General features: G+C 43.4%; 1 protein-coding gene across 7 annotated transcripts in view; it reads right to left on the minus strand.

Moving 5' to 3' along the window:
• CACNA1C (calcium voltage-gated channel subunit alpha1 C) overlaps positions 1-12045 on the minus strand; it is a 481717-nt gene that overhangs the window by 29234 nt on the left and 440438 nt on the right. For 6 of the 7 annotated variants that reach the window (XM_057428119.1, XM_057428113.1, XM_057428115.1 and 3 more), the window contains 2 exons: positions 3475-3507; positions 354-482 (listed from right to left, as the gene is read on the minus strand). In XM_057428119.1, coding sequence (XP_057284102.1) covers positions 354-482; positions 3475-3507 — 162 coding nt within the window. The remainder of the gene's footprint in view (positions 1-353; positions 483-3474; positions 3508-12045) is intronic. The other variant, XM_057428116.1, reaches the window with a different exon arrangement.

Raw genomic sequence — 12045 nt, forward strand, 5'->3', positions numbered from 1 at the left:
CTGTGCATTTCACTTAAAACAACAAATATAAAATACAGCTAAAATAGAAAAAAAGAAAGAAAGAGGAGATTGAAGGGTTGCAGGCAGGTGGTGACTGAGTTGAACTGAACTATCAAGGCTGTTCAGGAAGGTCTCAAGTAATTACTCATTCTTTAAAGATTGAATTCATACCGGGCAGTCATTCTCTGCAAGCCCCGTTTACTTGACTGTCATTCGTGCAACCTGTCACTGGTGCACACAGCTCTGACCAGCAGCCTTTGAGCTTAGGGACTTGGGTGAAATCCCTCTCCGAGAGGTCACCAAGGGGAAATAAAAAGGAATTAGGTCTTACTTAGAGATAAGTGAAAGAATACCTGGAAGGATTTGATGAAGGTCCAAAGCAGCGTCCGGATGCCCTCCCCTCGGCTCAGGAGCTTCACAAGACGCATCACGCGGAAGAGTCGGAAGAAGGTGATTGAGATGCGAGAGTTTTCCTCTGCGTTCTGGAAGCCATTGGCACAGAGGCAGGAGTTACAACAGCACAGGAGGAATGGGGGCCCTGGGCCACAGAGGATGCTACGCCAAGAGCTCACTGCACTGTTCCTTGTCCTGATACCGCTCCCTGGGCTTGCACTGCCCCGGCACCCCAGAGATGGGCTGAGGCTGGTCAAGCCTGCCCTCTCTCCCAGGGCGGTGAGCTACTCTGTGGGGGCTTTTGAGGCCATCAGCCTCTCCCTTTATATTGCCTGGACTTTTGGGGATTAAGGATATGTTATGCTATAAAACTCCCTATTACATTTCCTCCTCACACTGGAAAGATGCAATTCTCCTTTGTCATTGTACTGGAGGAGAAAGATACTTTCTCTTTTGATCTGTCTCAGATGTTTTACCCAGCAAACACACCAGCCATCAGTTCTGGAGAATCTGATGCTGGGCATCAGCCATGTGCTGCTTGCTCTAGGGGAGACAGTAGCAGGTCCCAGGTCTGCTCTGGGGTGCAAAACCCCGTGGGGGCACAGCATGAGCTGTCCCCTGCTCAGCTGTTGGCACCGCTGGCAGCTTCACTATCGCTGTGCTGCTGCTGTGGCCATGCTTCAGGGGGCTGGCTGCACCATGGCTGCTTGTTCTGCTGCTGTGCGTTCGGGCCTTTTACATTTCTCATGACCCCTTTGTATTTCCCACAGTCTGCGCACTGACTTTTGTTTTTCTAAAGACATTTTATTTTGGCTTCACTGCTACTGTTCAAGGAGCAGCATTTTAAAATAGTCTTTCCTCTGGCCTGTTTTTTATTCCCAGCATCTGCTTTGTCCCTACGCATTTTCCCTTGGGCTTGCGACCAGCTCTGACATTCCTCAGCCTCCATGTGTGTGAAGGCAACATCTGTCTGAGTGCTGCCATGGCAGCAGGCTCACCTGGGCCTCAGTGAAGAGGCTTCCCAGCTCGAGTGGAGTGAGGCACAGAAAATGCTGTGTTTACCAGTTCATTAACCCCCTAAAATACTGTGTGAAGCCTGTGGAGCCAGTGGTTTCCAGTAGCAGCACTGTGGGAATGTGACCTCATGTCACAGGGGGAGATAATAGTGTCACCCTGCCACTTGACCTGCCATGGAGCAAAGTGCGCAGAAACCCCCTCTCTGTCTCCACCCAGGCTGCAAAGGCCACAGTTTTGAGTCTAAATGCCACTGAAAGAGCAACATTTAGGAGGAAGAAACAGTGCAGATCACCCCGCTGTTAACTACTCACCACTGTGTAAACCAAGAGAGAACAGACCCTTGGGATTTCCTGTCATCAGGCAGTGAAAACAGCAGCTGCTTGCCTGTCCACTCCTGATAAAACCCCAAGCATAGAGTTGCCCAGATGGGATTAAATGACCAGATGAGGATGTGTACCTTTGCGCTGTACGTGCTCCTGTTTCCAACCCAGGATGGGCAGATTAGTGCTCAGCTCTGTCGGCCCCGGCAGCCATGGGGGTACACAGGGTCAGTAGCTGCTTGCTAGTGTTTGTGAACTCTGCTTGCACTATGTGCAGGAGTTCACAATTACACCCCAGCTGCAGTTTGTCTGTCTACCTGTGGTGTGGATCACTGGTGGATGTTTTGGGTAGCCTCCTCCAGTCTGCAGCAAAGGCTCACTGCCTGTTTGCTGCCCATGCAGTAACCAGGTGAAAAAGGTTAGGGGAACAGGCTGTGTCAAGGAGAAGCCCGACTGCTCCCTACCTCTCACATCACTCTCATTTTCTGACTTGGACAACAGGCTGGGGGCTTCAGTGAATTGGAGGAAATTATTTTGAGGTGAAGGAGGGAATGTGGCCTCCAAGAAACCAAAAGTCATAGCATTCAATTCTCTCAACACTGCAGTCCCAGAGGGCTAATTATAAGGTCACACAACTCTCCCAGTCCTACATAAGTCCTATGGCCTCCCTTCCACTTTCTCTAAGAAGGTAAATTCCAATGCCACATAAAAAAGAGTTGAGATCCAAATTTAGAAGTTGGGTGGACAAGCTGTACTGCTGTGGTTGTGACCTAAGACCCCCCCAAAAAGTATTTTCTTATTCTACATGCTGCTGCTCTTGTCAGCTTGGCCCTTTGGATGGCAGCACTCTGGGATGTGGGTCTGGACAGAGGTTTCAGCATTCCTTCAACTTTGCTTGCTGAGAAGAGGCAGCTACTGTAGGCAGAAAATTATCCCTGTCTATCTAGTGTCATGGAGTAGGCAAAGGCCAAAGAGCAGATAAAATAGAACAAATTCCTCCCTGACGCACATCTGCAGTTTACTGGCATCAAACCACTCAGCCAAAACCATTCAGTGATGCCTCAGGAGATTACAGTCATTTTAAGACTAGGTGGCTACAGATTAGCTGGTGCTTGAGTAGCCCTGCTTGCTTTCTCCTGATTTTCATCCAGCTTTCTGAAGACTTAGCTTTGCCAGAGGAGGGAGGTTCTGCAAAATGACAATCAATCAAGAGGCTGGAGTTACTGCAGCTCTGCTGGGGTGCTATGGGAACTGTCTTGTACACCAAGGCAGCTGAGTTTGTGAGCACAACTGCACGACTTCTTTTATGCAAAGTACGAACTCCAGTGTTACAGTGAGTCATCTCCCTGCAGAGGAACTTCAGAGTCCCAATCCTTTCTAGTTTGGAGGCCTGGACATGAAGTCACATTGCAAACTCATTCAGCATCACATTGATAGTGACATAGGTTCTTGCTAACAAGAAATCTTACCAGGTCTAGTTCTCTCTTGGTGGTTCATTAGAAGGCAGAACGACAGTTAACTTGACCAAAGGAAAGCTCAGGATGCACAAGAAATACACATGTGCAGCATATTCACAGCTCATGTGAACACCAGACTCACACCAATACATGACATGGCAGCTTCATGCACAAATAACTAGGCTGGGCTTGGAGAGAGAACTCGTGATCACGGAGAAGAGAATAAAGGAGTGTGTTAGAAAGAGTGTCACAGAAGCTGGGAGGGTGGTCTGTATTTTCGGTCTTACCATAGAGGAAGAGCATTGGGTATGTTCAGCTGGCTTTAAAGAAAGGCAGACAGAAATAAGCTGTAATAAATCTCCAATCAAGAGCCCTAGTAAACTAGGTCTTGGCTAACACAGGAGCAACAAAATGGTAGAAGAGGGCAAATGGGAGTTTGAAAGAAATGCACAAGAGGCTGGGCTAATTCCCTAGGATCAAAGCTGGCCATGGAAGAAGTGGCTCCAACTCCCACTGGATTTGATGGAAGCTGTATCCACTACCAGCACATGTGGATCGCACCTAGTATCTCTTGAGTGCTAGACATCCTGGTATCCAGGCAGTGGAGGCACGGATATTGTTAAAATGTTTCTTGTGTCACTACCATCAAGTTCAATACAAGGGCTGATTTAGCTCCCCAGCTCAGATCCAGGCCATGTCTGCACAGGGACCAGCCAGCTTCTAGTGCATCAGTCTGATTTATAAGCCCATAATACCCCAGTGCTAAAGCAATGCTATTTATATATCCCCATTCCTTTACATGTAATTCTGGGTTGGGACAGTCTAATTGACAATTGGCAACCCTACAACACCCACCACCAGCTGTGGAAAGTGGGTTGGTAATGCTGGTTATCTTTCTGTACCTTCACCCGCCTCACAGCAAAGCTCCAGGGACCCAGTGGATGTTTCCCGGGAAGCCAAGCTGAGCTGAGCCCTGGTCATGCCTGGAAGAGTCTAGTTGCTGCAAACACTCAACCTGATGTTCCTTGATTAACTTCTGGGGCCATATCCAATACTGAGAACAATTCTAAAATCACCAAGGCTGCAAATACCCTTAGGTGTAAGAAGCAGAATTGAAAATTAAATAAAACCAGCTTTATCAGGAGTCCTTCATTTCAATAGCAAAATAATCGTTCAGCCTAACCTCTACCATATGACAAACCTGTCTGTTATTACTTCCTGTGATCACATTAGCAAAGCTGAAACTGATGTATTTGTTCTGCAATGGCAGAATTTAGCTCTAGTGCCACAGAGGGCTCCTGCAGTGTGCTCCTGCTCTCCAAGGACAGTGCAGTAACCAAAATGGGTATTGTATTACCTAAATAAAACCTAGTTTGGATGCACAGCCTATTTGGTGATACAGGCAAATGAGAACAATTGAAAACCCAAGGTACACCTAATCGTGTAACAGTCTTTTGGGTTAACACATTGGTTTGGTAGTGTCAGATTTCATTGCTTTTATCCTCCTCTTTCATGTGTTTGCTCTTGTGTTTTCAGATCACATACAGGCAAAACTTGACTTGAATACCAAATAAAGGAGCGGTGCCCACAGAGGCATTTCTTACAGACCAGGCATAGATTTTGATTTTGTGTTGCTGGGCAAACATCTCCTTTCCAGCAGTTTCTCTGTCCCATCCCCCTTCCTCTTTCTAGTTTTGCAAATCATCTTTTCTAGCGATAGAAGGACCTTTATTCTGCTAGTTGCTGTGTTCCTGATAGAGGGTACAAAGCCCCTTCAAACTCACTGAAGGAAGCCCAAAAACTTTCAGCACCTTTCATGATTCTCCATCCTTCCTGGCTGACAGTGCAGGTGTATCTGTGGCTGACTGGCTGAAGAGGCCATGTAAGTTACTGTGGAACATTATACCTTAATTGTCATTTTGATATTGTTAGTATTTAATCAGAAAGTGCGGATATCAGTAACGTAACAGAGTATAAAAATCTGTATAAAAAGATATGACTATATAAGCCACTGTCAATATGGGATGCTCAACTTGAAGGACTTGGCATCACCTTGAAAAACTAGAAACCAAATGTTCTGAGCATCTTTGGCACTTCTAAGAAAGTGAAGTAGAGGTTGATTTACTCCTCTCTCATTCCCTGAGCTACCTGGCTTGTGTTTTAAGATGGGGTCAAATAGCACATTATATCACTACTTACAGTAAAGGCTAAAAAGCAGCACAGGAAAGTTTCTGTTAATGCTGGCAAGTGGCAATTGTTTGAACTGTAGCACTGTGGGCTGAGGTTCCTGATATGCTTGTGCATACTGTAGTTTGTGCATGAGTATATGAGGGGGAAATCAACCCCCAGGTGTGGGTTGCTGAATACATTTTCTGATGTCCAGAAAGGTTTCATAGAGGAGCCAAATCCCACCATTTTCCACTTGTGCTTAAAGGTCACCATATGGACCTGAGCACAGATACCTGAGAACCTGTTACTGTGACTTTGAAGTGTGGCCATTCCTAACTATAGAGCAGAGAGAGTTATTTCTAGATTTTCTAAGAATCTTCAACCTTGCAAGTGATGTGAGTATGCCAATTTTAGGACAAGGACAGGCACTCAGCACCTGAGAAGGTAGAAGTCGCATCAGTTCACAAGGATGGAGGCATAGTGATGGGTAGGGGGGTGGGAACTAGATGATCTTAAGGTCCTTTCCAACCCTAACAATTCTATGATTCTATGATAATTAAAGCCAGTGTCAGGATTTAATTTCTACAAACCTCAGAACAATGTGTAAAAGCAAATCCTCATCTGTTTGATGTCTTTGAAAGACTGTTTGGAGAAGCTATGCCTCTTAACAGAAGGTGGCCTTCGCTGTACCCTGTTTTATTGCAGCCATCTCTTCTGCATGTGTTATAACCTGCAAAGAAACTTCAAGTATCCTACCCTGCTCTTGTCGTTTGGGGCACAAGTAGCATGCACATAACTGAATAAGAAAGGGAAACAACAGTAACAGTGAGATCAGTCAGGAGATGCTGCTCTGTGCAATTTCCATCATACAAGATGGACCTGAAGCATAAATCGCAAACAAGTCCAGGGATATATTAAGAGTGATGTAGAATGAAGCCTGCTCAAAGTGGGAAGAGAAAAACCTGAGGCAGGATGCTTCTGTGCAAAGACACTAAATGGGAATGAAGGCAGTGAAAGTGCTTGGGCAATTTATTTATGTATTTTCTCTTGATGTCACCATATTTAAAAAGGTAATAGAGACACTAAGGAGCAGAAGAGGTCAAGAAACAGAAAAGCCAATTCTAGAAGCCAAAGTAAAGATTCAGTAGGATAAAGACTGAGGGAACCCTGAAGCACGTCTGAAAAGCTCCCTGGAATATTGTTGCCTGCGTATTTTCTCATTTAACTATGTTAAATGTGTACCAGAGCACCAACATTTTAAACAGACACATTGCTTTAATCTGTGTGCGTCCTTGAAGTCCCTACAGGCACAAAAGTGAAAGGCACAGTTTATACCCGTCATGAATTCAGGATCCCAGGTAAGGAAGTCTCTGGGAAAGAAGACAGGTTTGTTCATTAGAGAGATACTTAAATGAGATACTGAAATGATGGTATGGGCAGGTGGCATTCCCATTACCAGCACTGTGATGGTAGTAATTTTTTTTTTACACCACAGGACACACTGAAGATGATGAGTTCGGCTCCTTCAGTGGATCCAGTCTTTGCTAGGAAGTCCAAATGGATTTTTGTCTGATGTTTGAGGAGTAAAACTTCCTTGCTGATAACTTTTTTACCTTCCAACAAGGTTTCTTCCATCCAATGGGAGGAATCTCCTTTTGCAAGACAGAATTCAACCTTTATGTTGTGACGAACTTTGGCCTGGCTTGATCTGGGCAACATTTAAGCAGCCAAATGCTCAGTGTTGTTATTGCTTTGTAAGTCAGGCTTGTCTTAGCCAATGCAGTGGTACAATGGCAGCCTTCTAATTTTGCCTGTTAGCCCTAGGTTTGAAAAGATATAAGGAAATCTCTGAGACTTTGGCACCATGATATGACAGAGTATCTTCATATTTCTCAAGAAAACAAATTATCAGATGCTTGTGTTGCCTTTTGTGACAAACAATCCATAATGGCATATCTCCACTAAGGAAAATATGGCTTGTGGATGAAGATCTTTGGAGACCACTTGCAGTAGTTGGTTGTTGGTGATGGATGTCTGCTATTTCCTTGATAGCTGTTGACATTTGGAGAATGAAGCTACCTATGAGTATTCCTTATCTGCTGGAAACTTGTCCATTAGTCTGTTAGCCTTATTCCATGAGGAAAGGGGTGACAGGTGTTGCCTTCTTGCCTTTTTCTACTCATTGCTGGAAGGATGCTTCTGAGAATCTGCACTGTGGAGTCCACCTGAGCAGAGCAGGCTGCAGGGCTGTGTAGCTCCTTTTCAGTTCTAGAATATCAGTCTTTTCTAGCTCAAGTTCTTTGTATCTAGAGGTCATCCAAGAGTCCTGCCTACGTTAACCATGCTGCATCTGTGACCTTCTCGGACACAAAATGAAGGGTGAAAAGAACCACTCAGTGAAAATGAACTCATTGTACAAACACAGATAAGATTTTGAGGGAGATTAAAAGCAGTTCCATTGAGTGATACCTGATGAGCAACAGTGATTTGGTTTTGTTGCTACAGGGAGTGAGAAAGAACTGAAGGGCTGTTTCAGCTGCTTGGCCACTGCTGGATGTAGAGCGCACGAATAGGGCAGCAGCAAGCCCACAGCATTACTGTTCTGGAGATTTTTCTTTCACACATGTGGATCATACTAGGATGGGATCTGTAAGGACCCGAGCTTCAAGAACAAGAATTTACCACTGTATAAGAGAAAAAGAGATTTAGAATTTATCAGTGCCATAGAGACATGATAAAAGAGAAGACATGCCTCTCCCCTGTCGAAAGTCTAAAGTGACCTCAAGAGGCTAGCTGAGTAACACAAGGCTTTGTGGAGAGCTGGAAAAAGTCAGGGTTTCAAATCAACCTGGCTGCTGGCAGGTAATAGTCTGCTGTTACGCTGGGGAGTTACCACAACCCCTTCCAGACTCATCCGTCTGCCACTGCTGTGTGTGGTTTTAATCACAAGAACTCTAGAGATCATCCACCTGCCACCAAAGTCTGTGAAGTTATTGTAAAAGCAGGCAGAAATGTATCTGCTGTTTCTCTGACGGGGAATACTGCTGGATTGCAGATAGCACAATTCAAATTCCCCTAACCTTATGGTGAAATCAAACTATTAGCAGGATAACAATAACAATAGTAATAATAGCCAGAGAAGTTGCTCAAACTCTGCATTCTTTCATTAAGCGTACAGTTCTTTGAGAAATGCTGGGAATATTTTGAGCAAAACTAGCCAGATTTTATTTATTTTTTTCCCTACAAAAATGTTTTCTGTTAGAAAAATGCTGATGCTGAAAGTGAAATGTTCTGTGGGGACATGTCAATTTTGAAAAAAGCATTTCTGAAATCTGAGATAGAAATCTCACATTTTTTCCTCGCACATTTCAACTTGAGTTTTCAGCTCCATTAGAAATATTATATAACTATAAAAAAATAAATCCCAGATTAAACTGGTTTTACGTTACTTAAGCAAATGCCTTGCTTTTCCTAAATTATTTCTGTTGGAATGAAATCTTACTGAATTTTTTTCAATTTAAAAAATTTATTGTACCTTAAACCACAAAAAAAAAGGTACCAGGGGCTTTTCTGAAACAAAAAATCAAGCCTTCCTATAGCTCTGATCTGGGTGAAGCACCAGAGGCTTTTTTGACTATTTTCATAAATTGGAGTTTGGTTTTAATGCCTATTAGGAACGGGTGCCATGGGAATCATGGTGTATGATACTGCTTTTACTGGGATAAATGGTGAACACCTTGCTGATTTTCCTGGAAAAAGTCCCGAGTTGTTTCACTGCAGTGTAATATGTTAATCCTCAGACAGATCTGCAGAAGATGGAACTAGATAATCTTAAGGTCCTTTCCAACCCTAACTATTCTATGATTCTATGAGGCTGAAACCTCTTGGACTATGGAATTAAAAGTTTATTTGTTGTAATACAGGGAATTATAAAAAATGTGACAGCTGCAATGGAGTTTGCCATTACATTTCTGCCTGCACTAACTCATGTGGATCAACACACATCAAGTGTCAGCTCATACAAATGCAATACATAGGCACTTATACTTCACATAGATTCCACATGATCTCAGATCTTGGAGGAAACATTAGCATAACTGTATGCAAAAAAGCCTATTTCAAATGCATTTAATAAGATCAAGGTAACTTTTAAAGCAAATGAGTCCTGCAGCTATCGTTTTTTGCCTTCATTTCGTATATTCTAAGATTGTGAAATTCTAGAGTTTGCTTTTCTAATTAGCTTCAAATATGCAAATCACACAAATTTGAATAGCTTATTAATTAATTTCATACATATATATATCTCTATCCATGAAATTGTCAGACAGTTATCTTACAGTTCTAAGTGCTTAAGGTAAATATAAGGCAAGCCAATTGCTTTAATTTGGTTATGCAGATTACCCTAGCTTGACAGTTACTGGACAATTAATGAAAGAGTCAGTTTTTACACGGCGGAAAGCTCTATTTTTTTCCCTGACTTTCAGAAAAGCAGAAGAATTGGTAGAGTATTTCTATGCAAATTATTTGTAATTTTCAGGATGTTTTAATAATCCTTCTCATTAACTCTGGGTAAATGATAAGTTCAAGTCTTACAGTAATCAAGCCTAGGGGGCTCCTAAAAAGCAAATACATATTAAACACTATCTTCAGGTACAAATACTTGTCTGACCATGGGAGGCAGGGGCAGCTTGCCTGTGTTTTATTGTGTTTTGTAGGGCATGTAGCCAAAAAAAGCCCTAGAACATCCTTATAGGAAGGCTATGAAGATAAACCAAGGCATGAAAATTAACACTGAAAGGCTACTTGTGTGCAGGAACTTTTGTTTCACAGGTGGAGTGATTTTAGGGATTTTCTTGTTTGAGTATCAGTGGATGAGAGTTTTTTTTCTGATTTGGACAACTCTGCCAGAAGCTGTATGTGGACTTCCTTCATTCAACTTGCATTTTCACTTGACCAATTCTTGATCAACAGAGCAAGGGATCCCAGAGGAGGTAATCAGGCTGTCCCAGCCAAAAGCAGACTAAGAAGGATGACCCTGGTAACAGACCAGACCACTGAGCAACACAGAGAGAGCACAAGAGCGGAAGTTTAGAGTTCCCAGTTCTCCAGCTCAGCTCTATTATCATCCGTTCCAATGCTTTCTTCATTACTGTCTCTAAGTAGTCCAGTGTGCCTCACTGCCTTTCCTACGATGAAGTTAATATGGCTTTTAAACACTAAACCCAGCAGTGTAATTGTCACTGTGCTGGAAAGCGCAGTCTCATTTTCCTCCACCTCTTTAGGAAGATTTATGTTCTCTCTTACGTTGATCCTTATTATTCTTTTTTTTCTTTTCATTGGCTGGGAGGGACAGAGGGAGTCTGGTTTTCCAGAAAAAACACAGCCTATATCTGATTTTAACTCACTCCAAATGGCAGTTCTTTTCATATCCAGGTTCTCCCACCCCAAAAACCCAAATGAATCAACCATCTTGGCTTCCTATCTGTAGCAGTGTTGTGAAAGCACCGCTGCTCTGGAAGGCTGCAAATAGGGAGATGGTCTCTGACACAGGCTGGCCTGCTAAGGTTCTTGTGTGTTAAGACCATACTGTTGATTTTGGTCTTGAAATGAAAAAGAAGAAAGGGACTGTTTAAAGCATTCATACCAGTCTTGGTTACTTTAAAAACACGATGTTTGTTGTATAAGGTATTGATTTTTCCATTTCTTGTAAGATCCCACAGCCTATCTTGGAAATTATAATGGCAGCAGAGTTTTTCTCTAAGATGAATTTCCTGAGCCATAGGTAGGCAGAGGCTTTCCTTATCTCCAACACCTTGCAACACCCCATTAGTACTGAGAGGGTGAGTAACACCTACTGACTTTGTCTTCCCTGGGGGCTGATGATTTGAGGAATTATGTAAACTCCTAGAAGCATCTCCTTCTTCTGTCATGGCTGTGCTTGTCTTCAGTGCACTGAGCATTTGAGTGCTTCTACAGCTATGTTAATTGCTTATTAATTAGCTAATAGGATTCCATGGTGTAGGAAAAGGATAAGGAAGAAGATAAAATGAAGAACAGACTGAAACTTGGTATCCTCTGTGTATTAGTGTTACTGGGGCTTCTCTGGACAGTCTCACCTGCATAGGGCAGAAAGGAGGCTGGAGACCTTTGGACTCCATCGATGAAGAGGTCTGCTGGGAGCTCAGTATGAAGGATTTACTGTGATGTGGTTGGCAGGAGCACATGAATCCAGAAGGAAGCTTCAGCAGCATTTTTGCAACTCCTGTATAACTGATGGGGAATCACGCTGGTGGTGTTAAGGTCAGAAGCAGGCTTATGGTCTGCAGCAAAATAACCTCTCTTCTGGGAACTAATGCAGCCAGATGGAGATTAGATCATGAGCAGGTTTTTCCAGGGAGGAAGGCAGGCAATCCACCAGCTCAAAGACTGCATGCAGGTGCCAGGATCCTTCCCTTGGCAAGACCAAAGGGTTTGGGACAGAGTGAAGATGAAGGAGCCATCTTATGCTTTGATGAAGGTGCTGAAAGAAACTGCAAATGCCATTGGAAACAGGCGAAAACCCAATTCACCTTTGTTCAAATGCAACAGGACTGTGGGTTGCAGGAGAAAGTAGGTTCAGGTGAACTAGCAGGCCCTGTTAATTTGGGGTAATGAATATTTCCTGAAGGGAGGGTAGCCAGAGATACCAG

The sequence above is a fragment of the Pezoporus wallicus genome, unplaced genomic scaffold (genome assembly GCF_028554395.1).
Source record: "Pezoporus wallicus isolate ANWC-B61680 ecotype Strahan unplaced genomic scaffold, APGP_CSIRO_Pwel_v1 contig_2908, whole genome shotgun sequence".
NCBI lineage: Eukaryota > Metazoa > Chordata > Aves > Psittaciformes > Psittacidae > Pezoporus > Pezoporus wallicus.